Source organism: Meleagris gallopavo, chromosome 11, assembly GCF_000146605.3.
Source record: "Meleagris gallopavo isolate NT-WF06-2002-E0010 breed Aviagen turkey brand Nicholas breeding stock chromosome 11, Turkey_5.1, whole genome shotgun sequence".
NCBI classification, from domain to species: Eukaryota; Metazoa; Chordata; class Aves; order Galliformes; family Phasianidae; genus Meleagris; species Meleagris gallopavo.
This window is the reverse complement of record NC_015021.2, coordinates 19,125,260-19,151,168: the sequence shown is the minus strand read 5'-3', so window position 1 is coordinate 19,151,168 and position 25,909 is coordinate 19,125,260. Positions and strand designations below refer to the sequence as shown.

The 25,909-nt window shown below is 43.8% G+C and overlaps 1 protein-coding gene across 3 annotated transcripts in view; it reads left to right on the top strand.

The window, feature by feature from the left end:
- The window catches only part of FNDC3B (fibronectin type III domain containing 3B), a 142,192-nt gene that overhangs the window by 11,977 nt on the left and 104,306 nt on the right, over positions 1-25,909 (top strand). For 2 of the 3 annotated variants that reach the window (XM_010716921.3, XM_019619145.2), the window contains exons 2-3: positions 6,203-6,341; positions 11,079-11,154. In XM_010716921.3, coding sequence (XP_010715223.1) covers positions 6,231-6,341; positions 11,079-11,154 — 187 coding nt within the window. In that variant the 5' untranslated portion in view covers positions 6,203-6,230. Of the gene's footprint in view, positions 1-6,202; positions 6,342-11,078; positions 11,155-12,227; positions 12,338-25,909 lie in introns of those variants that run through there. The other variant, XM_031554994.1, reaches the window with a different exon arrangement.

Here is a 25,909-nt window from a genome sequence, read left to right as displayed (position 1 = left end):
TGTGGTTTAATTAGTAGTTTAGAGAGGAAAAAAAAAAAGCACCATTGATTTCAGTTGATTCTTCCCTGAACAGGAATTCTGGAAGAGATAACTGAGGTCTTTGTGATACTGTTCCTTGGGCTTTACCTGGAGAGTGAAGTTGAAGGGGAAGGTGTTTATCACCAGCCTGCCATGCTTATCGTGCTGGGACAGTGATTAATATTTTGGTTATTAAATGTAGGGAGAAAGCAAACAGGTGAGGCACATTCCTTATCTGCCTCACACCTTCGTGTAAGAACTTTGTGTAGGGGTTGATGTGTTCCTGGGCATGTGCACAGCGTCAGAGCCCCAACCCTGTGGAGCTGAGTGCCTCGGCATACCAATAATAATGCTCTTAAGTGTACCTGAAAACATAACTGTGTTATGTACAGCAAAGGGCAGCAAAGCTGTGAAGGAGCACAGCTCCTATGGGGAGCAGCTGAGGGAGTGGGGTGGTTTGGTGTGGAGCAAAGGAGGCTCACAGACCTTATGGCTCTGTGCAGCTCCCTGAGAGTAGGCTGTGGTGAGGTGGGGGTCAGCCTCTGCTCTCAGGTAACAGTGATAGGATGAGAGGTGATGGCCTCAAGTTGTGCCAGGGGAGGTTCAGGATGTGAAGAAGCATTTCTTCTGATAAAGAGCAGTGGTGCAGAGGCACAGCTGCCCAGGGAGTGGTGGGTTCACCATCCCGGGGGTGTTCAGAGCCGTGGGATGTGGCAATGAGGGACGTGGGCATGGGGGGATGGGTTGGGGTTGGGGATCTTAGAGGTCTTCTCCAACCGTAATCATTCTGTGAAATCTCTGAGGGATCGAGACCCAGGTTGTAGACAAGTGTAGGTCTAGGTTGGAAGGTATTGTTTCTCCTCAAGCAAATGGTTGGAATGGCTTTGTATTTACTTGAAACAGTGTTTAAATGCACCCAGTGTATTTTATGACAATGTGAGTTTTGTTTACAAATGGCTTTTGTTGGAAAAATGAGGCCACGTGGAGTTCGGGGAACCCAAAAAGGGTCATCAGCAGACAGTGGGTATTTTGGCAGATGGAAGTGCTGGAACTGACTTGTTCAAATTTGTAAATTCTTAGTATTACAGTTAGGGAAGTCACAGGGAGAGGGGTAACCACCAACTGTTGGTGTGCTTGTGAGTTCCATTTCTGTGCTGTGATTAATGCAGAGGGAGATGAGGAAAGAAATGTGTGAAGCCTTTGAAGAAGAAAAGTGGTACAAATAACAGATGGGAGTAGCTGTTACCTTTTAGCTTCAAGAAAAGGCACAGAGAAATGTGAATGGTGTGAGTGTTGCATGTAAGTCGTCTTATTTCTGGTCTACTGTTATGTCAACAGCACGAGCTGCAGCCATCGCGTTTTTATGTTGTAGAACCGAGTCAGAGCAGGAGGTTGCTTTGCTCTAACAGTACTACTTGCAGAAGTGAGAATGCTGTGGAGTCAATTCAGTTGTGTTCTTGTGGTTCCTGCTCAGATGTTACTCTTGTTATAGCTACATCTCTGGACATCTTTCACTTTGTGCTTTGTTCATTTGCCCTCAATGCTGCTGTCTGGCTGTGAGTGTCTCTGGGGCACGCTGGCCTCCAGCCCCATGCAGCTTTCCTTTGGGAAACTTTCATGAGGTTCTTTCCTGGAAGACCAGGGAAAGCTGGTTTGCCTTTGGTGAAAGACTGCTTTGTGCAACAGCTTGCTTTATTCTGGTATTTCGTCAGAGCTATTATCAGTTGATTAGTTGTACTCACCTGCTGAAATAAGATGCTCCTGCATTATGCTGTCTGACCTCATCTCATTCCTGATGCTCACCTGTGAGTCGCCTTTGAAGTTCTGATGCCAGCCTGCTCTCCGGGTCCTCTGTTCTTGTAATTTTATTATAGGCTGGCTGGCCTTGCCTTGTCTTGCTGTTTATTATGACAAATCAAAACAAGCAGATCTGTTCCACAGGGAAAGCAGAATGGCAGAAACAGCCCTGCGTGTCCTCTTTGTACTTCTGGACTGCAGGCAGGCTGGGGGCGTAAGAGCCATCTTTGTGGGAGATGTCTTTAAGTTAAAAGGACTGCCTAGTTAGAAGATGCTTAGTACTTAAGGCCACTGGGTTATTCCAGTTTATCCCATATTTGAGCAGGGATTGCTTTTTGTTTGGCTGTTCCTAAATTGCAGATGTACCTGCTGAGGATGTGGCTGATTGCAAAATGGCTCTTTCTAAAATAGCAGAGCTCCAGATCTTGAGAAATACACTGTCAAATGACTGGCTTAAATAATTGCAAACTAGTGTAAATCTCATCATAGCAGAGCTATCTGGATAGTTGCTTTACTAATTTTTCCTAGCACAACCCCATCAACATCCCTTCATCTTGTACAGAACTGAATACTTCTGATAACTCTAGTCTTTGAAGATGAGATGTATCATGGGCATGAAATTGTCATTGCTTAAAATAAAAAGAAACCAGAGGAGAAAACCTACTGAGGAATTATGGTTTGAAGTGGTTGCTTTTGCTTTCCAGCCCTGGAGATGGGCGGTAGCTGCTTGGTGCCTGGCTGCTGTTCTCAGCCTCTCACACCTCAGCCAGCTCTGGGCGCAGGCCTGCTCACTAATCTGCTTTCTCTACCATTATAGATTGAAAGAAAAAAATAATGAAATCATGTATTTCTCCTAAACTGTTACAAATAAGCCTGTTTGGATGCTTTCAAGTTAATCTGCCGTGCTAGCAATTAAACGTGAAAAGAATGCTTGAAGGTTTAAATGATTCTTCAGACGGATGTGATTTAACGAAGCTAATGAACACCCATCAGACAAGACAAATTCCAGAGTGTTTGTGCCTTGACCAACCATCTGTGCACATACCTCCAGGTACTGCTCATGTCTCAAGATGCTTTTCTACATGAACAATTAGGGCTCTTTTCTGAACTGAAGTGGCAAGCCACGGCAGGAGCCTCTTGAAGGCAGCTATGTTCACTGCAGTGCTTCCCTGCTTTTCCATGACAAGACACCGGTGTTGTGGGTGTTTTACCAAAGCTTACATTTCCACATGTGCAGCATGAAGTGCAGAAACAGGAAAACAGGGCAATGTGTAAGCACTGTCATCTCTCGCACGGGAGTCCCAGCACTCGTAGTGGCCCAAACTGGGAGTGCTGCCCTCTGGGAGCCTTCCCAATGGGTCAGGTGCTTGCTTTAAATTCTTAGCATCTGAATGTGTCCTTGTGTAAACAAGTTTATGGGTGTGGATACTCATGTGTGTAGATGGGTGCATACATGCAGGTTTTTTCCTGGTTGGTCCTCCTTTTAGGGATGCAGCTCAAAATCCCTTTGGAAGAAGCACTGATTTCTTCAACTGAGCGGTGCTGTGGTTTGACATACCAGGCTTGGGTAGGATTCCTCAGTTCCACAAACAAACTTCTGGCACATAGCAAACGGTTCCCTAAATGCTGCTTTTTATTGAAGGTAACGGCTGCAAACCTGAAAGGGTTTTCTTATTCTGTGTTTCGCTTCATTTCTTCCTTTACATGGGATTCTTTCTGGAAGGATTTGAGCCTTCCCTTTATGGACTTGTTCTATGCTGGGTGATGTGGGGTTCCCTCCCATGTTATCAGTGATGCCACACCTGTTTCAATTGTGGCAAAACCGTGTGAGGCAGCTCCTGCTTGCTTGTACCCTTGCTGGCCGTGCCAGAGTTGGAATTGTCCATTGCTTGGGCTGGAAAGAGATGAAACTGTTCCTTTTGAAGACACATTCTGTGTTTCAGATGGTGTCAACAGTAGCATAGCAGATGCACCGTTGCAACTCTTCTGGGATTTATGTTCCATTCTGATGGGCCTGAATTGCCCCACCAAAGCCCTGCACTGGAAGGAAGATGTCCTTGCTTATATCCCCATTAATTGCATGGAAGAGACCTTCTAGGAACAGTTAGCAGTGATTATCTGTGTGTGGTTCAAACTGTGGCTGGAATTTCAGGCTATTTCTGACGTAAAGTGTTGGGTCACACTAATTTTCCATACATGGAAATTGGTTTCAGACGGCTGCACTTTGTTCTGTGTTTTTTCTAATTTTTTTTCTGTTGCCATGTGTAACTAATTTATATGTTACTAATTCACATATTGAATTAATTTAAGGGAACCGACTCATCTTGGTGACCAGTAGAGGGGCGCAGTATTGGAAAATCAGGTTTGTAGCAGTAACTTGCAAACATCAGAAGGATTGGACCTTGCTTTGGGGTCAGAGCCCTGAAGCTGGATGGCTGTCCCAGCTCTCACTGTGACCGATGTCTGTGTGCCTGAAGGGAGCAGATGGGGAAAGGCCACCTCTGCCCCAGCACTGCCGTTTCTCAGCTCAGCCCCAGCCAAACCTGGGGAATGCAGACGCACAGGAAGTGTCTTTAAATTTAAATATAGTCAGCTTTCTAGACAAAACCCCAAATTTGAGTTAGTACCTGAAGGGGGGAAAAGAAAAAAAGCTGAGAGTTAGTATTTGGCAGTTCGTACTTTACCTAAGGAAGAGTTCTTATATCCTGAAATGTGACCTGGTGCTGTGAGCCCTTGCCTGCTGTTTTCTTCCTGTGATGTTCCTGAATTTATTTGAGGGGGAAAATGTGTGTTCAGACTTCTCTGTATGAAGGAAATTGGGTTATCTGAGGGAGGAGAAGCTCCAGTTTTCAGGAGGGGTGTGAATGTGTGGCGAATAAATCTGTTCTCAGGCAAACTTTGGAGAGGATAAGCTAAAAAGCATGTGAAGCAGCTTCCAGGACAGTTGGCTTTGGTGTGAAGTCTGCCAGCCCTGCAGTAGACATCTTAACCCTGTCTGATTCAGCTCTGCCTGCAGTACCTCGGAGTGCAGTGCTGTTAGAAAGAAGCCTGTGGCCAACTGGGTGCTGCAGCCAGCACTGCTGCTGGAGGAGCTGTGCCAGACCCGACAGACGAAGGAAGCTCTCTTTATTTCTTTTTTGTTTTCTTTCTTTCCCCCTCTAAAGCGAGGCAAGTGCAGACATGGCTGTAGTGACAAACCATTAATAAAGCTAAAGGAATGCAGCTGTAAAACTTTAAATAATGACATATAGCAAATAAATGTCAACATATTGGTTGTGCCTGGAATGGAAATATTACTAGGAAAATATGTAGCTTGAAGCTAGTCTGTGGTTTGTTTTTTTGCTGCTTTTTTTTTTTCCCCTTAAGAAAATAGAAATAGCATGACGCTTTAAGTCCTGAGGCTTTCAGGCTGGGACTAGGTGGATGTGTCATGGACTGGGGGGTGGGTATTGTTTCCCATGGTTTCAAAATAGTTCCTGTGAAGCTTGCATTTTCTGAAAATCATCTATTCATATATGAATGAATGTATGCATACAACTATATAGATGTGTGATGTGTATAGCGGGGTAGTCAGAGGTACAAATAATAACGGATCGAATCAGTCTGTTTCCTCTGTGTTAGCCTTTTGCAATGCTTTACTTAGTCCCACGCAGTTAAGAAGTGATTCAGAAGCTCACTTTCTTTTGTTCACCACCTGAAACCAAGCAGTGAACCCACGCAGCACTGCTGCCTTCTCCTCCAGCCACCCAAATAACCCCAGACCTACAACCCTGAGTTCTGAGCTTGAATCTTTCTCAGAATTAAAACCTGAGACTTTGAGGTAATGAAAACTAAAATATGAAGGAGTAAACTCCAAACACTGCAAAACATAAGGATGGGAAATGTGCCAAGCAAGTACAAAGCAAAAAATTCTGTTTGTACCCTGAGTGTGCAGTGAATGTAAAATTGCTGGGATGACTCAGGGATTCTCTGGTGTGAGGGACTGAAGAGACTGCGAGTCCCTAAGATTTGTTTTTGCATTTCTTGTGCAGAAGTCTGGGAAATAATGGGATTAAGTCATCCTAGACATCAAAGAGTTGGGTTATTAACCCAGGGTAGTAGGACTATTAATGTTGAATTCAGACTTGTTTTTACAAGGCAGTGTCCCTGTGGTTCCATTGGTGACATGTGATAACGCATTGATTAGCTTCTCCCTTGGATGATGGTTAAGTGAAAGTCTGCTCTGTGTTACAGGTGTCAGTTGCGCTGCTACGGGATCCTGGATGGGAAATCCAGGTATTTGGCTTTGAGCCGCAGATGTTACGAAAGCAGTTTGCTGCTTTATGGGTGAAATCCATGAAAGCGTGAGAGAGTTTTGCAAAGTCTCTAACTGATGCTTCTCTTGCAGGAAGCCTGTTGAGGAAAATTCTCCATGAATGTACGTCACAATGATGATGACCGACCAGATCCCGCTGGAGCTGCCGCCGCTGCTGAATGGGGAGGTAGCCATGATGCCTCACATTGTGAATGGCGACGGATCGCAGCAGGTCAGTGAGCTTTGCAGGAAGTGACTGCCTTAAATAAACTGTGGGCCATCAAGGGGTTTTGAAGATGTGGAAGAAAGGCCTTGGCTTCCCCACGCACCAGAGAGAACAGGTTATTTCCTAGTAGGTAGAAATCTGCCCTTATACTGGAAAGACTTCTAAAAGCAGCGTGCTGAGTGTATCGTTCAGTTCAGTGTGGTTGTTTGCACAATGTATTCATTGGATTTAAATAATGGGTCAGAAATAATGGATGTAAATACTCTGCAGAAAATCAGTCTTGTGCTTTGTTTTTCTGTTGTCCAGATATTTTACAGGTATCTGAGATGAGATCTTATAAGCATGAAATGCTTAGATAAATAGATTGTGAAAAGGGGTTTCAAAGGAGAAATGGAGACAAGCGTTCTATGATGTCTACTATTCCTTTCTCACCTAAGAGTAATAACTGCAGTCCTATGTATTACCCTGTGCTTCACTATAAACCTTAGTGGCAGAAGAGAATTTTGAGTGGACTTCCGATGATCGTGGTTGCTTTCATATTTTTTTTCTGGGATATGTTCTCTAGTGAGCTCAGTCAGAGGTAGGTAGGGTGATACAAAGGCCATAGATGTCTTTGGCGTTGTGTGGGCTCAAGATTCCAGCTGATTGTTGGTAGCTTCCCAGATCTGTCATCCTGGGTTAACCTTCGTAGAACATCTGCCCTAGTAATGTGGTTCTCTCCTTATCAGAGATATTTTGGCAAAATATTTTAACCAAAACAAAATGAAGTCTCCTTTATGAATCAGCCTAAACTGTCATTCTGTGACTTCTTGTTCCCTTGATTGTTTTTTTGTTCCTCCAAGCTGTATTTCGAGCTACACCAACCACGAAGGAAGAATGACTTCTACTTTTCTTGTAAGCTTCTAAGTCTGTTTGCTTCTCTGGATTCTCAGAACAACACAGACTTTTCATTGCTGTGATGATTTTAGATGTTTATTTCTGCACAGTGTACTGCAAATTGAAGGAGAAAAAGAATGTTTATAATGGCTCTATTTACCAACTCCATTACTGATATGCTAACGTGACGGAATGATCTTACTGGTATTGGGTAGCATAATTGTTCCTTAAAAATACCCCCTTCCTTCCTTGCTGGAAGCCATTTACTGGGGTGGAGTGTCCTCTGGATTCTTTAGCATTACCGAAAGCATAAATGGAGTATTCTAAGGAGGGGTTGAGATGAGGTTCTCAGTCAAGCTGAATTTCCCCATCAGTGATGATTCAGCAGCCTTGTTTGGCAGATGTCTCCATTGCCTGTAAGCGAACTTCTCATCTAATGTTTCAGAGCAAGAAAGAAAAACTGCTGACGCACTGCAGTTAGAATCACTGTGATGCACAAATACAACTCAGCAGAACGCTTCTGAGCAGTGTCATTTTTCTACGTACACACTTACTGGATCATATTTGTAGATCTTAAGTGAGGAAAAACTCCTCACCCTCTCTTTTTGTGAACTTGTAGCTGGAGTACAAGTTTCCTTCCGGATTCTTTTTGCCTACAATCTGGATGAGCCCTCATATTTTGATTGCGCTGCTAGCTGCCGTTATTCCTTATTATTGTTGTCCTATTCTTGAAGCTCTAGTTGATGTTTTCACCTTTTAGAAGAGTAGTTCTAAAACTGTATGAGATTAGAATGTAAGCTTTGCTTTATTTCCACACGGTGTAGTAGCAAATGGACTAATTGGTTGCTTTTAACAAGATTTTAAATGGTACATAGTTACTGAAATAGACTTATCTCAGTTACTTGTGAGGTGGGAACAGATTTGTTCCATGTAAGAATGACTTCCTTAATAAAGATTCTTTGCATTACTTTATAAGTAGGTGTAAGCTTTACAAGGATGTGCTTGCCCAGGGTGTGATTGCAGACCTTGTTAGAAGCTGGTGGTAGGAAGGCATTGGAGCCCAGCTGGTGAGAGGCCAGGCTATGGGACTGCATAGAGAGCTGTGCTATGGCTGTGCTCAGGAGTGCTGAGCCTGAGACAGAAGATTTTCCTCAAAAGATCAGTTCCTAAATGTGTAGAAAAGAGCTGTCTGAAGCTGGTAAAGCTCTTAGCTGTTACTAGCAGCCAGATGGAGAGCGCTGCAGAAGGGACCCTGCTGTAATGTAAGGCGACTATGGGAGCATTTGATGTTTTTGTCTTCCTGGGAATAAATACTGCAGAGCTGTGCAGGGCAAGAGCTGAGGATGGCTTTGCTTGGCATTAATCTCCCTTCGCTGCACTACCCAAAATGGCATTGATATCACTCACCTTTTTTTTTTTTTTCTTCTTTTAAGTTTCCCACACTTTAATACAGTCAACCATAGTGGAAATGAATGCTTTCATGTCCCTTCCAGAGCTGCTGCTTACTCTGGTTCTAATCCACTTGTCACTGCTGTGGGGGTTCTGGGATTTACAATCCATCTTCTGCTCCAGGCATTTCAGCAGCTTCACGTAGGTGCTGAGCTGTGTGCTGCAGAGTGCTGGGAGTGTGAAGTCAGGAGGCCTGTCTGTACAGAATAGAACGCTCTGGTTTTGGGCCAGGTTCATTTTCATCTGGTACAATCTCTGCAGCTGCACAGTGAGCTTTTTGCTGGCACCTGCTTGAGAAGGTGCTCATGCCAAGCCCTGGTGCCACTGGCTTTTCACGGCCTGAGCAAGCACTGCACTTCGTGCTTGTGTGTCCCTGCTCTTGCCTTTTAGGGTTGTAAACGTGGGATAAAGGAGATCAGAGTATGTCAGCCTGAGGAACGAGGCTGGCTGTTCTGCACCTTGCAGGAAAGTGACAGCTGTCACCTGGCTGGGCTTGTGCTGCTGAGCTGACACAGCAAACTTTGAGACAAAATTTGGGGTCACTTCTTCATTTTGTTCCCAAAAAGTCTGCTGTACTGGGAAGGCATAAGATTTAAGCACCCTGTTACTGTCAAGCTGTATGTGACAGGCTGATGTCTTGGAGACCATCTGAATCAGATACACATTTCTTTGCATATATATACTTAAATAGAAATTGTTGTTAACAAATTTAGAAGAGCATTTGGAGTGAGCTCTCTTCTGCTCTGACACCACTTGACCTCTTGATTTCTCAGCACTTTATTGGTTTCTTCTTCTCCATGCTTTGAGTTTGTATTGATAAGATCCTGTTTGAAGATTGGTTCTGCATGCTGCTGCCTCTTTGTATGAAATGCAGAGAAAAACAAATGCAAGCAGGAGCATTTTGGTGTTCTGTACACTTACAAGTCACTGCTTTCTCATTAAGATGTAGCATCTTGCCTGACTTTTTTTTTTTCCTCCCTGAAGTATTTTGGGCTGAAAGGACCTTATAGCCTGCCCAGCCCCAAGCTGTGCTGTGGGTGGGACACGCCACCAGCTCAGGCTCCCAGGGCCCATACATGGCCTTGGGCACCTCCAGAGATGGGACACCCATGGATCTCAGGGCAGCATGCCAGGGCACTAAGTTTCTTGATAGGTTAGGAAAAAAATTCTCCTGAGAACAGGTTGTATTGTGTGTTCCTCTGAAGTATCTGCAGATGGGCAATGTTGAAGCCAAGAGAGGTGCCAAGTTCCTATGTTCACATACTAATACAGTTAACTGTTTTCCAGAAAGCTCTGAAAAGTGCTTCTGCTTGAAGATTGGTGGTTCAGAAGTTGGGTGGGGTGGCCCCGTGCCACCTGTCCGTGCTCTGAGCCACTGGTTGTGCTCGGCTGCTGGACTGGGCCCAGTCAGTCACCGTTCTCTGAGGAGTTGTTGTTGCAGACAAAATAATAGCTTCCCTATATCAATCCTCTGATTTCTAGCTCATGCTTTAAAAGTGTCACTGCAGTAATGGGTTTCTGTAGGATTACTGTAATTCAAAAGGTCACATAGGCAGTAATTACCCTATGCTTTTAGGTTAAAGATTTCAGAAACAGGATGTTAATTCTAGTTCTGTCATCCCAGATTGAATGATTGAAGTTCTGCACGCAAGTGTTCTAGAACATGAATGGGATCTAAACTGAGAGATCACAGATGTAGATCTACATGCATTTTCAAAGTATACCACGATTAACTCAGATATTAATAACTTTCTAGCGAAGCAGAGCTAACTGTGTTTGAGTAGCTGTTTCATAAGCAGCAAGAGCATGGGATAAATGATGGTTTGCCTTCTGTGCAATTCTTCATTAAAGAAATGAGTCTGAATGGCAAATCTTCAAACCGCTCACATTCTGACTTTAGACACCTGGAAGCTAAAGATGACTGCAGCTTGTGCAGGACTTCGCATTCCACTTGGTCAGTGGAGCCCTTGTTTTGTCTTGTTGAGCTTTGTCTGTCTATGGATTTTGCTTAAGTAAAATCTTTTATTCCTGTGGGCTTGAAATGATGGCATGGTTGGATCCTTCATGCTGGAGTCTGCTCTGGAGTGTCATGGTCTGAAGATTTGTGTCCTTTACTATCAGCATTTAGCCATTTAGTTAAACTCGCTGTCTTGAGTATGCAAGTGGAACCTGAAGCCCTAATTTTGGTTACATACAGCTGAGTTAAATCTTCATTTCAGATCCTAAAGTTAGGTGAGGCGGCGAGATGTAAATCTCTGCTGGTTCCTGGGCCCTGCTGGTACCCAAGGTGTGGGACAGGGGTCTGTTCCCCTCCTGCACCCCTTAATGTTTTCTGCAGCACTGAGAGCACAACTGCTGGGTTGAAGAAATGTCACGTTCAATCATTATAGTGAAACAAATGTGGCTTTTTTTTCGCAGGTCTTCTTGGTTCAAGTGAATCCAGGTGAAACCTTTACAATAAGGGCTGAGGATGGAACCCTGCAGTGCATTCAAGGTAAGAGGGTACTGGGACGTGCAGGTGAGCGTTTGACTGTTAGAGAAAACTTATGCTCAAAACTTAATGCTCTGAGCTCTGTGAAAATGTGGTATGCAATTCTGAATATACAGTGAAATGCTTATGAATGAGATGTTGCAGGTGTGGCTGCCGTATCTACTGTAGGACTTCAGTATCTCAGAAATGAGTCATGAATTTTCCTTTGGTCGTTTATCATCCTTTTTAATATATATTTCTCTATAACCAAATGCTAAATACAAATGAGATTTTGTGAGTTGTTCTTATAGTTGGTGATGATTAAATGGATACATGGGGGAAAAAATTGTTTTCATGTGGGCATCAGGAGTGGCAGAAAATGAATAGAGATGCACAGAACATGGCAGAGTGCTTGGATAATTCAGGTTGGTTTTGAGCAGAATTTTTAATTGGTTCTTTAATTGATTCTTTATAACCAGAGCTGGCTAATTATGTTGTATTAAATAAAAGCGTGTGAGCAGTCTTTTGATTGCTCTTTTACTTCTCTCTAAGATTGTGTAAATATGATAAACAGTGCTTCTCTATTTTTTTTTTTTAATGAGAGGGACCACACAAAATCTTTTAATGGGTCTAAAGGGAGAAGTGACAAAAGACCTTTCAGGCTGTGTATTAAGTACTATGAAAAGAGGTTTCTACCTCGTAGCAAATACAGCTTTGAAGGGAAGCAGATAATTCCCTAGGTAAAACTCAGCCTGCAGTAAATACAGGAAGGTTTGATCAAAGTTTAAATAGAATATACTTTGCTGTACTGCTTTCAATGAGAGTTTTTGAGCATAAGACTTTTATTTTTTGAGGAGAGGGAGGTAGGTGGTGTTGCTTCTCCCATCCTTCCCTGCTCATATGCTATTAAGCAGCAATCTCAGTGAGCTAGTCATTCAAAAACCTTTCCTTAAAAAGTAGTTAGAGGGAAAATCTAATAGTCAATCAATGATAATTTTCTAGCTAGTAAATTAAGCCTGTATTTTTGACTGCGGAGGTTCTGGTGGTGTCCTTTGTGCATGCTCCGACCCTGCACGGCACTTTCCTGTGTCTCACAGTGCCTTGTTGCCAATGGTATGTGGGAACGTTGGTAAGGAATGCCTCTGCATGCCCCTGCAGCAGCACACAGTGACAGTCTGTCTGAAGGCTGACATCCGTTTGTCCAAAGGTGAGCTGAATGCTAAGTCCTGGTAGACTGGGGGCACAATCCTACTAACGTCATGGTTATGCAGAACCCTGTTTCAGGAGTTTCCCGGATCTAAAATTATCAAAATAAATAGGAGGTGGTGTTACTTTTTCGTTTGTTGACTTTCCAAATAATCATTTTTTGAAAGAAAAATGTGGAGCGATGTCATCAGAAAAAGTTTTTCAGGATAAAATCATCTGAGGGCACGGGAGGTGTGTGTCTATGAGTTTGGATGTACCTAAGATCTGGGTGTGTTTGTTGCTCAAAATTTCATCCCTGTGGAAATAAGAAATTAATAGTTGTTTGTGACAGACATTACAAAGCTCCTCCGAACACCATTCACGATTATTCAGTCTTGATGAGCAATAATAGCAGCAATTTAAAATTACTTGTTGAGATTTATAGCCAGTATGCTGTGTGGTAAGAAGTTGATCCATATGGCAATTAACTGAGTAATAAAGCTGTGTGCTGCTATCTGAAGTGAATGCTTTTCTATTGGCTAGTATATTATTTCTTCCATTAGAAATAAATTATGACGGTATTTATAGTTTTTTCATGTTCTAAGTGTTGTTCAGACAACGTATTTGAATGAATAAAACTTGGAACCCCATTATCCCACGTTCCCTGTATTTTTAACAGACTTATGCTGGCAGGGTTTGGTTGGTACTCGCCAGCAATCTGATAAAATTCACTTAGAGTCTGTGGTGTAAGATGGTCTCTTATTTGGTAGAGCTGTTGTATTGACTACAAGCCTATGCACGCTCACTTGCATACGCTGCCGAAGTTCAGAAAGTTCTGATATTGTTTTCAGGCTGAAGTATCAACTTGTGTGTGACTGAAATATTTCTACTTTGTGTGCTTCAAACTTGGACCTTTATCTGATTATGTAATACAGTCAGCCTCCCCCAGTCCTGAAAAATCACACCTCTAAAACGCTGTAAAACTGGAGTAAGTGTGTACCTGTAATTGAACATTCCATGTGCTTAAGTGTTGTTTCCTGTTCTGCTTTCCTTTTGTGTGTGGCCAGAGGTGAGCTGCGATGCCTGATGTAATTCTATCCTCTGGGCATAGTTTATATCCATCCTAAGAGTATTAAGCAGGGGCAGGAGATTGGGCAGTTGGGAATGTGAAGAGAGACTCATTTCCTCAAGAGGAAATGTTTAAAGAGAAGGATAAATCTGCTCTTTCAGAGAAGTGCTTTTGAGCACAGGGTGCTGTCAGGTTTCCTTCTCTCCAGACTGACCTGACAGCCTCTCTCCAGGAAAAAAATCTGTTCCTGCTGTCATTTTTACTTGGAGCCAAATGCCATTGTCCTTTTGCAGTTTATCGGGACTCAAACTCCTACTGACCCAGGGGAACAGAACAATGGGAAAGCTGCTGTGTGGAGCAGTGACATCAACCTCCAGCCTGCGTGAGGGAGGAGCAGAGAGCTGACAGAGACATGGCAGAACTCTTGTGAGTGATAAGGTGCTTCCTCCAGAAGCAGTGGCTGTGGGGCAGAGAGGCCCCGTTGTGCTCTCAACACACTGAATTCATGGGTGTGTTTTAGCACTGATGAAAATAAAGCATTCTTGAGTACTCTCCTGAAACTTACCTCCAGTTTTTATTCAGTACAGCAGCTCTAGATTTGGAATACTGAAGCATAAAGGTGATGTGCAAAGAAACAATGAATACATGCCTGTGAAAAGAGGCTGTGCATCAGTCCTAGCGTTGCACAGGCCTTCAGCACAACCCTAAAAGACAGTGTTAAATGGATTTCTGATTGGTGATGTTTTCAGGAGTAAGGTGTAAATATGCTGTGGCGTGGAAGGGTTGTAGCTATGTTTAAGCATGAATATCCAGTTAAGACAGGAACCTAGGTTGCCTTTGGGTGGTGTGTGTGGAGTGGTTACGTTTAGAAATGAAAACAGGATAATGAGCACATGGAGTTTACTAATATCGATGCTCACTTCCAGTGATAATCTTCAAGTGTTTTGCTGAACTTGAAGAGCTGTAGGGCCCTTCTGTGTTCTTATCTTGTGAAGCCAGGAATACATGAATCAAACTGTAGTGCTTCTTTTTCTGTCGTTCCAAAAATGAGTGACACAGGGAGGGAGGCAAGAACTATGCTAAAAATCCAGCAGTGGTTTCTCAAATGAAAGATTTTCTGGAATTCTTATTCCCTTAATTTGCGTGGGTGGATTTCTTCAAATAAAAGCTGAGAATTGATGCTAACAGAAAATTGTCTTTTTTTTTTTTTTTTTTAAAAAACAAGCTTTAAAACAAGCGTAGATCAATGCAGGAGGAACGTGTGTGTAAATGAAATGAGGTTGTTAGTGCCTGGTATAGTCTAAGCAAACAAAAAGAAGTCTTTAATTTCTCCCTTCAGTACGAGATTGGAAATGAGGAAGTGACTCAGTTTCTTGGAGGAAAGGAAAAAGTTGAAAATAGATGGGCCACCATGTAAGCAAAGGGTGGGCTGATAACTGGTGTTGCTGGGCGGAGCAGGGGAGGGCAGGATGGGAGCAGGGTTGGGAATACCCATGGGAGCAGGGGATGGAGGGTCAGAGCCTGGGGGTGGATGGAGCCAGAGAAGATGGTGCACACAGGGCAGCTTCAGGCAGCTGGCTTTCTTAATCGGTGTGAACTTGAAATGAGTTGTGAGAATCCATCTACCTGTTGCATCAGCTCTGAAAGCAGCTCATCGTATTTTGGTCATGTAGTGTTTGGCCACTTTGTGTTATTTCCACACCTCTGTGAAATCTGTGTGGAAATCCTCTATGAGAAGAGAGAGGAAGGAGGCGCTAACTTAATCAGAATGGATTTTTTCCTTTTAAGGTTGTAGCACCAATCTTCTTTCATCTCATAGGTTTTGTTTTTAGCTCACCAGAATAAAGCATAGGAAACCGTGCGAGAAGCCCAAAGTAAACAATAGGATCCTTTGTTTACTGTGAGAATAATCTGGGCACTATCAGCTGTGAAGTGATGAAGCTAAGAATAATCATTGGGATATTTTGAGGATGCATGTGGAATAAATCCTAAATAAGGTGCACCTGCAGTAGATCTGGTGTGTAGAATGCCTGGTCCCGTGAAAATCCCTTTTGATGAAGAATAGCAAATCAATAGCTGTTGCTTCTTACAGTTTTCCTCGTAAGACACGGGAGGAAAGAGGAAGGGGGGGGGAGGAAGGGAAGAACCTTTGTAAAAAGTTTTGATTTGACTTAATCCTTCCCAAATCTTCATTTGAGTGTAATACGTACCATGATGAGCAAAAGGGAGAGAAGTGCTGCTGGAGCTGGGGGACTTGCAGGCTCTGAGCATCTTGCAGGAGCCACACAGCGACCCGAGGCACTCAAGAGGAGCCTGCTGCAGGCAGCTGGGATGTGACCTGGCACCAGCACCGGCCCTGCTGACGTGGCTTCTGTAAGAGGGAGGCCACTGAAGGCTGTGGGATCCAGCCCTGCTGGTGTACAGGCACATATAGGCACACACAGGCAGCGTGTCCCACCTCACTGCAGGGCAGCAAGTGAGCCAGCAAGGCAGCGGGTCGTGTTAGCAGGCTTTCCTTCTTTTTATTCGAGTTCTTAGGAGGCTGTTGCTGAGAAATGTCTTTAAAGCCTGCTGACCTAATTCCACAGATAAACATGAGTGTTAAAATGTGCAGCCTGATGGGCTGTAATTTCAAGCTTGGTTGGTTTTGTAAAAATATTGCGAATGTAAATGTCTTCCAATATCTGTGGATTTCTCCCCATAATGTAGGGAATCTGTGTGTCTATATTGGTAAAAACAAATCTGGCGCTGCAGAAATGCTGTATTGTCTGTGTAGGTCCTGCTCACGTGTAAATAATCCTTCAGCTGTAGGACCAGTACATTCCAATCAATGGTGTCAGTATGTTAAAATCCAAGATCCACATTCTTCACACAGTCTACTCGGGCTACAGACATTGCAAACACATTAGTCAGTGCTTTCAGTCTTTTTAAAGTGCATTAGTGTAGCTACAGCTCTAAGTTAGCAAAGCAATTATATGCAGCCTTCTTAATCTGAAGCAGTTATGTTTGTTGGCCAGAAGAGCCAAGAAATGATTCTATCAGCCTTATTAAATTCCACTGCTACTCTTCACAGACAGATGTTTGCTTTCCTATCCTTTTTATTCTTTGCCCTTTTGATTCTGGTTCATGTTTTGTATATGCAATGAAAAATTCTTCCTGGTGAAGCACAATTTGCAGAGTTTGCTAAACATTAGAATTTACACAGTAAAACCATTGTGAGCTGTTAGAACCAGAAATAGTTATTTGTATACTTTGGTTGGAAAAGTCTTACCCTGTTTTGTAATCTTCTGGAGAGGAAATAAATGAAGAGGAAGTAGGGAGCTGAGCAGCAGGAAGGCTGGTGGGTGTGCAGGTGTGCTGGCTTCACTAAGGTGTGAGCTGTCTCAGACAGAAGATGTGGTAAGTCCTTGTGCATTTGGAGTGATGCTCCTCCTCACAGGCTGCAAGGAAAGTGCTGGAAACTGGAATCCTGCCTGCTCTTGCCAAAACCAGCAGTAGCTGCTGTGGGAACTGATGTTAACCTTGATTCAAAGAGAGTCTGTTATCCAAATACAGGGAGCCATTAACTTTCTCTGTTGGTTCTGCCAGACTTCCTGGTGGTAGAAGGAATCACCTCTGTTCATTCTATCAGGATTTTCCCTGGATTCTTTCTTCTAGGAACTATCAGTATGTATTGTGTTCTCTAGTCACAATAGTCTGAGGCTGGAGAACCCTTCTGCTTTACAAAACAATTCTTCTCCTGGTGCTACTGCTGTTCTTTCTGTAGTTTAGCATGTCGAGAACTATTTCTTGCAAGAAAGACGCTTTATATTCTCCACAAAACAAGTTTGCCAGTTTTATGGCTTTTATTAACTTCATGTGGCGCAGTGTGACTGTCCACTATGCCAGTTTCAGGCGTTTTTAATGATATTTATTAAGTGGCTAAGGCAGCCACTTCCTTTCCATGCTGTCAGACTGTTAACCCGTGATGAGACATTAAGCAGCAGACTTCAGGTGCAGATTTGCTTTGAGTTACCCGCTCGAGGGATGAAGGGGGTTAATGAAAGAAGCTTGGTGGCAGTTTTAAAATATGTACTTCACCTTGGGAATTCCTTCCTGATCGAGTTCCCCCCCTGAGGGAGGCTGAAGGCGGTGGGTCCATCCCTGTGGCAGCAAGGCAGGTAATCCATAAATGAAGTTGAAAGTAAGGTAGAAGATGACATGGCTTGGGGTTGTGGATGAAATGAAGCATGTTGTTACTCAGGAGCTCTATTGGGCTTTTATCACTGTGGTGATTCTTATTCTTAATTTAGAAAATCACAGCTCAAGTAGTGATAATTGAATTGATGTGAAATTTTTTTTATGGTGAAGAATGTCAAGTGAATTTTCAATTGTACTTATTGTACTTATGCCCACCGTAAGAAAACAAATGTAGAGGTTGTTGGAAGCTATCCAGGACTGAGCTGTTGATCGTGCTGTTGGATCTCCTCATCACACTGCTGGGTAGGAGAGCTTTCACTCTGCCAATCTAACCAGTCCTATGTTGAGATACAAAGTGTCTTATCGTATGGTTTCTTCTGCACCACTGCTTTCTCATAGTCACTGAAATGTCATGGACTCTGTGTGACATCAATTATTTTTGATAGAGAAAATATTTTCACTAATATAGCTTTGAAGAATTGATGCTATTAGAAGTCACTGAGTAGAGTTCACAGACTGACCTGAAGAGGAAAACAAAGAAAAAAGCCCCACTCAGCCATGCTATCCAGTGTGAAGCTGTGTAACTTTGGACAACCTCAAAGGCTGTAGGTCACCATCTGGTGGTATCATTCACATGTTTACAAACAAATCTAGAATTGGAATTTGTGTTCTAAATTTAACGTGTTTTTGATGCATCTAGAGAGCTTTCAGACAAACGTGTGCAAGGGACTATCTGGCCTGTAACTGCTGGCGTCATGCTTACCCAAATGTCATCTTTGAAGTGATGTACATCGTGAGGAAGGCTAGGCTGTAGGTTTCTGATGAAAATTGAGCCCAAGAGTTTTAGAAACGTGCGTGTTCTTTGTGGCTTGCTTACCTTTGCTAAGGTTCAGTCTTTTCAGGTGCCAGCTTGGCTGGGTTGCTAGGAGTGACCTCGCTGTAACAGACTGAATGTTGTTTTATCTTGGCAGAAGATACTATCTCATAATAACATTTTTTGAACATTTCTAGCTGAATTGTTGTAAGTGTTGGAGCTGTGCCTGGAGAGTGGACTGGAGCACAATGCCAGTCATTCTCAATTGTGTGGGCCAGAAGCTTTGAGTTTGGTGAGGAGCCGATGATGATGGGGCACTGGTGGGGGGGAACAAGTGGGGTCTGAAGTTCAGTTTCCACACCTGAGAACCAAAGCCTTAGAGCTGCTTCTGCATCTTGCTGATTTCTAAATGTTTATGCATGTGGAGGTAGATTCATGGAATCATAGAATGGCTGGGGTTGGAGAGGATCTTAAATTCCAGCCAGTCCCAGATCCCTCAGGCTGCCCAGGGTCCACCCATGGCCTTGGGCACCTCCAGGGATGGGGCACCCACAGCTCTGGGCAGCACGGCCAGGGCCTCACTGCCCTCTGAGTAAAGAACTTCCTCTTATCAGCTTACCTAAATCCCTCCCTCTTTTCATTTAAAACCATTCCACCTTGTCCTCTTGCTATCAGACCGTGTAAAGAGTCTGTCTCCCTCCTGTTTATAAGCTCCTTTTAAATTTTACTCTTAACTTGCTGAAAAGGACAAAATTAGAGGAAGGCATCCAGGAAAAAAGCAAGATGTGAAAGGAATTGCCTCTTGTCAGAAGAGTGACATGGGACATTCCATGACCAAGGAGGAAACGTTGCATTTTGTAAATCTGACCGTGGTTTCTACATAGGTGTTTATTTATGTATCGTATATATAAATTATACTGTGGTCAATGCCTTATCGTGCAGCTGATGTGCATCTCCCCACATTAGCTGGCGGCTGCTCTCCTGCCTGGGCGATGAGGTGGAAGCAGCAAGCAGCAGTGCTTGCAGGAAGCTCACTAAGGGGCCTTTTGGTTACCCAACAAGTCAAGAGGGATTTGCCTCCCTTGGGGGAGGATTCGGATATTTTGAATGTTTAACAGTCATCCGCAAAATGGAGCGAACGTAATTGGTGGCTAATTGTTTGAAGGAACTGTGAAATACAATTATAAAGAGTTAAGCTGAACCCAATTGTGTTTATGAAATCTAGCATAAGAAATACTATATTAATCCTGCCTCAATACCAGGAAGTACAATTAGTATAATTAAGACTATCATATTGTAATTTTCTTGGCAACTGGGTACCTTGGCTGCTGCTTTTCTATTTTAATGCTCTGGAGCAGACAGCTTCCTGTCAGGTGGTGCCTACCACTGCTGCCAGGGCAATTAGAAAATTACTTTGTTTACTCCTGTCCTTGGAAATGGGAGATGCAATAGTTGTTGACTGGAAAAAGTGTTCTGAATTGTGCGTTTTGGCTGTCTTACTGTAGCCCCCGGGGTAATTTTGCAGACTTCTAGACTGTCCTTTGTGGGCTGTGCTTGGCAGCCCTGTTTTTGCAGGGAGCTCAGGTTCTGTGATGCCTTCCCCGTGGCTCTTGGTGCTGAACGCTGTCCCTGCATTTCCATGCTAAGGATGAGGAAGGTTTGGCAACTGACTGGTGCTCTGAGAGCCTGCAGGTTGCTGTCTGGCACTTCTCTGAACGAGCTCCTCAGGTTATAGCTTTGCCTTCCTGGGGCTGCCAGACTTGGCATTGACTTTCTCCCTGCTGACATCTGGTGCCTTGCAGCATGCAGGAACCTCTGTGCTCCACTGTGTGCTACAGCCACATCAGAACACAGCTGCACTTAGGGTAGATGTGCAGAGCAGGCGAACGCTGTAATTGGATTCTTGTTAGCATTACATGCCGTATCGTGAAAAGTAGATAAAAATAAGTTACATGCAATTATTTATATTTAAGTAAACTTAAGCCTGTTAGGATCCTAAAGTAGTAACAGATAGCTCCACAGCAGTAGATAAGAGCTTAAGAAAAGCAGTTCTGGACTGGCACTTGGAAACCAGCTATGTGTTGGATGCGTGCTGCTGGTGAGATGTGGGTGTGCTGCGCAGCATTCCCAGGTCAGGAAGCAATGAGCATGGAAGGTAGCTGTTAGTGCTGCAGTTTGTGTGTCACTGTTGCGAATGCATTCAATTAAGGGCTAATTAGCATAATGCCTACTTTGATCTCTTCTTAATGGCTTAATTGCTTCTCTGAGTTAAATAAACACTGTGCTTATTTTACAAATTTTCCCTTGGGAGGTTGTCACAAGGAAGTGTATGTGCATATGTTTATTTCTTAAGCACCAAGAATAATCAGTTATTTAATTAAGCTTCTTCTGAAATTCTCTTTTGGGATATTCACTTTTCTTATGAGCTACTTGACTAACTCCCATGTCTGAATAGAGTAGGCAGGAGTGGTAATGGAACAGTCAGCTGGAAAGCAAACATGCGTGTTAACAGTCCCATTATTGCTGCAAGGTCATCTGGCTGCCTGCGTGGCAATAAGCAGCCACGTACCTTTTTCTGTGCTTTGTGTGATGCTGTGAGAGTTTCACTCCGCGCATAAGAACTTCCTGGAGCCTGCAGAAAATAATAGAAGGAATAGCCCTGTGATGTGTTGCACCAGGATTTGCTTCTTCCAGGAGCTCCAAGTAACATGCAGCCTTGCTGCTGGCTCCAGAGCAAGCCTCTCTGAGCAGTGACATTACTTAGTACAGGAACTGAATGTTTCCTGGTAGCTTCCCAGCCAAGGAGTCTTGCCTCCCAAATTCCTTCTGGGGGTGTTTTAGTTCCTACATTAAAAGGGTTCTCCCCTTCCTGCATGTGGGGATTTGGCTGCGTTTGCTTCAAGTGGTGTTAACTAGCATATTAGTTAATCCAGCAGTTAAGACTTCGTTTAAATGAAATAGTCAGAACTGTCTGGTTTGTTTCTTGCTAGTAGGGAAGTGCTAACTCTGGTTCCCAGATGTAGCCCGATGTGTGATGGTGTTTGTAACCTGGTGCTGTTTGGAAGCTCACTGTAATTATAAACACTTAGGAGAGTCGTCTCCTTAATTGAGGCTGTGAGTGTGGGTGGGTGGATGGTGATGTTTTAGCTGGTGACCAGATCTGGTTACTCTGGGAGATATTAGTGTGCTGCTTTTGATGAACATATAAGTAGCAGCAGAACTCCTATCAAACTCCAAGTTTAAATCTGTCTTGGATGCTTGCACTTATCGCACATATGGCAAGATATTAAATTGAAAGAAGAACTTGTGGGGAGGCATGTGGAAGTGATAGACGTAATTGTGGCTATAAATGGGAGTAATGTAACAGTAGTTCCAATTGAACAGAAATATTTGTCATGCAGAACATATGGAAGCATCCCGAGTGTGCTTTAGTGTAGGCCATGTGCTTAAAACAGCAAACCCTGAGAAAAGCAGAGCCCCAGTCCTGCTGTCCTAAGCTGAATTTTCCTCCTGCCCGCTAGTCAAGCAGTTGCTCTACCCATAGGGCAAGCTCCTGGGAAGGTGGCTGTGCCCAGGGGCTGTGCAGTTTAAAACGTGCCTCTCTCTTCCTAAAGATTAATCTAACACTTCGCTGACAAGCACAGCAAACTGAATGAATTAACCTGAATTTCAGCTTAAAGGCCATCCTAAATACCCAAACATCAGATTTGGGCGAATTATTTTGTATAGCGTGAAATTGTTCCTTTATTTGTGTTTGGTTAGCAAGCAGATCTTGGGCGTTTACCAAGTGCTGCTCATGCACGTAGCTATCTCCACTCTATACATAGCAAAACAACAAAAAAAAAAGTGTGCAGAATGCTGGGTTAAGTGCATTAGCCAGTTATTTGAGCCAGCTGCTGTGCTAGGAATAGAAGGATAGCTATTTTCTAACCTCAAGCTGTGCAATTGCAAAGCTCCTTCACTACTGCTCTGACTTCTGTTTTCACCTTTGTGGAACCAGAAGGTGTATGTGCACAGCCATTCTCAGTATCCAACGTGGAGCATTATTCTTTTCATTTTGCTGTAAGGTGGATGTGCACGGTTAGCATTATATGCCTGAGTGCAGTGAGCTGCGAACTGCAGTTCATGAAAATGTATAGACATTATAATGTGAAACTTCTTGTAATTTAAAATGAGGGAGGTGAAGTAAAGTGGTAGTAATTCTGATTTAAGTACTAACGCGTTTAGAGGCTGAAAATTTGCCTTTTGCACTAACTAGAGCCTATAGCACCTGGCATGCAGTGCTGCTGGGAAGAAACGCAAGTCTACATTGATGCAGCTGCTGTGTCCCTGCCACTGTCAGCAAGGCTCAGTGCTCAGCACCCTGCGGCTCTCAGCACTGGAGTTGGTGCATGCAGGGTTGACATTTGGACAGCTAATGAATGCTTCTTAATGAGGAACGCCTGTGAAACACAGCCAGAGCAGGGCTGGAGCCTGGGCTTAACTTTGGGGAGGCCAAATGGCAGTTTCTCAATAGCTGGTGGTTCAAATTTGTCCACTTCAGAGGGAGTTTCAGGGCAGTAGTTAGGGTCTTGCTCACAAAAAAGGCATCCTGAGTTGGTGGGGAAGCCTGGACAGCACTGCTTTTTCAGCCTCTTAGCCCTTTGTGCCTGTTTTCCCAGAGGCGACTTGCTTCAAAGGTAGGAGACTTTAGAGAATCATGCCCGAAAATTGTATTATTCCTTGTTTTCATTTTGTTTGCTGACATCCACTAACGCAGTCTCATTGTACGAAAGAAACTCTTAAATCCTTTCTGCCCCTCTCTGATTCTTTTCCTTTTTTATTTTAGCTGCACATTGCTACATCTTCCAGGCCTCCAACTCGTGCTGCGCCCTACAGCTGTGCTGCTCTCATGTGGCTGCTGGCTCTGTTCACTTGCTCCTTTGGTTTCTCCTGCAGCTCTTTTCCTTGTCATTTTGTGCTAAGCAGAGGAGAGCAAGTTGAAGCAGCTCTTGTTTTGGAGATTGTAAAAGTAGCTGTGTTACAGCTGCCCTGCCCTGATGGAGGGCGACTGCTGACAGACGGGGCCTCATGATGCTCTCCCCACCTCTCAGCCATCTTCTGCTGCTTCCTTTGCTGGGCTGCTATTTGCTGACCTGTGAGCCTGCTGAGGAAGGGAAAGCTGATCCTGTGTCCAAGTGGATAGTTCTTCTGCCATGTAGTCTCATTGAATATCTCCTGCAGTCTGGGAGGAGGAGGAGGAAGAAGCAAGGAGGAGTGTGGCTGCCCCTCTGGTGGCACCAGGTCACAAACTCAAGTCAGTAATTCTGTACCCTGGTAGGAAAGTGGCATGCATTGGGAATATGAGCTGCCTCATGATGCCTATGAATGCAAGAAAGCTATTTGTTGAGCTCTGTTCATCTTAGGCATGCATGTAAGCATTGCATCAAATTCCTCCTTAATTTCAGAGCAATTTCAGTTCACAAGCAGTAGTCTCTTTTTCTATTGTATGTTTTGCTCTCCTCTCCAAAAGCTAGGAGCAAAACAGCTCCTTTTGGACCTAAGAGAGCATGGCTCACCTTGTTTCGAATTCAGAAGGGGGCCAATGTTTTTCCCTGCTCTTCACCTTCATTACTTGCATGCAGCTTGGTCTCTATGTTTTGTTGCTTCAGTGCAACAAAACATGGGAAGTAGCTGTGAATCTTTGTACCTGCAGCATTTTCCCACACTAAGTTGAATCCTGACACTGACTGCAGCTGTGACTGAGAACAGCCCAGTTGCTGTAGGCAAATGGCCTCTTGGGTGGCACACTTCTTGTCTCTGACCTTTTCAAGATGCTGCAACTCAAGTTCAGCACTCAATTCTTAGGAATAACTCAGAATTTTAGGACTTCTGAAATCCATAATACTGATGCTGTGGGTTTTTGGAGGGGATTTTTCATGGTTTTGCTTTGTAATGTCATAACACCCATGGGATTGGTAAAGTTCTGGGGAAATGCAGCTTCCTGTGTGTTGCTTTTCCTAAAGGTGTGGCTGCTTCTGGACAGCCTCCAAAATCTGAGTAGTTTTCACCAAAGTAAAATGGTTCTCAGCATCATACTCTTGAGCTGATGCCCTATGAAGGCACAGAATTGATTTTCAGTGGTTCCTCAAAACCTTTTTGTTGCTGACAGCAGGTCATCCATATGGCTGTTGTGCTGTTACATTGCCAGTCGCATGCTTAAGCCTTGAACAAATTAGAACTAATTCTACCAAATGCTTTTGAGGTTTCTAATTTTACAAGTTCAGGAAATAAACTTCATGCTTCATTCTCTCTTGCTGTGGGAGACCTTGATAAAATCTAACGTCTTAATGAATAGGGGAATCTAAAGAACAAGGTTTGTCTTTGGTTCTGCTTTTTTTTTGTCTGGAGTGGAAATGGGATAAATAACTGTTACAAATTACTGTACATTCAAGCAGGGGCTCATATTGTTAAAACAGGAAAATTGTGATGTACTGGTGAGTTGTCTTTTTCCTAGAAAATTGATATATCTACTGCCTGAAGGAGGAATTGTTATTTCATGGATTGATACTTGTATGTTGTATATGAGGGAGAGAGCCAGTACAGGGTAGGTGAGCTGGACTTCAGGTTCCAGCCTACAGTTAGAAGTCTATTTAGAGGTGGTGTTCTTGAGGTTGATCTGCGGTCACCGCACACATCTTGGCTTCAAAGAAGCAGTTGCCAGTGAGTTTATTTTAGGAAGGACATGGACTCGTTGTATGGAAGCGGACTTGAGCTACTCATCTGGTAAGCCCTTCATCTGTTGAAATGTAATGGCTCTATCTGATGCTGGAGTTGGGTCTGCGTGCGGAACCCTTGCCTTGCAGCATCCTGCTCAATGTTCCCATTGCAACACAAACATGTGCTTGGAAGTGTGAGCAAATCCTCTGTGTGAAGCAGTCGGTGGCTTCCTGTGGAACAGGAAGGTGACAGCATCTTCACAGCACTGTGGTGGAACCCAAAATGGTTCCAGCTGCACCACGAGGCTGCTGTGCAGGTGGTGATGTGTCCTTGTGCTTGCACCTGCATGGCCATGTGTATGTGCTGCTGGGCTGGGTGCTGCTGAGCGTGCTGCACAGCTCTGTGGTCTGCTCTGCAGGCAGGAGAATAGCTGCCTTATTAAGTATAAATGCACTGATGATCTATGCGTACCTAAAGTTTTGCTCAAGTGCTTTCCTTGCATTTGTAAGAGTGAAGTTTTGTCCATTAGATATTTCTGTTCAGCCTTAAGTTGTGGTGCTGAGTGAGAGCACCTGAAAGACGTGCAGTGCATCCAAACAGAAGTTACGTGCATCTATGAAAGCATTTTTCCCCTTCCCCCTTTTACATTTCTGCTACTTCCTACAAGTGTGGCATCGTCCTGCTGGGCCTGTGTGTCTTCTGGAAGCGGGTGGTTGTGTGTTACAGGAGGCTGGGGGCTGTGCCCAACTCCCTGCTGGGAGGACAGTTGTCCCCCTGTGTGGGACAACTCCACAAAACCTCTCTGTGCTCTGCTTTGTCAGCCTTTACAGAGG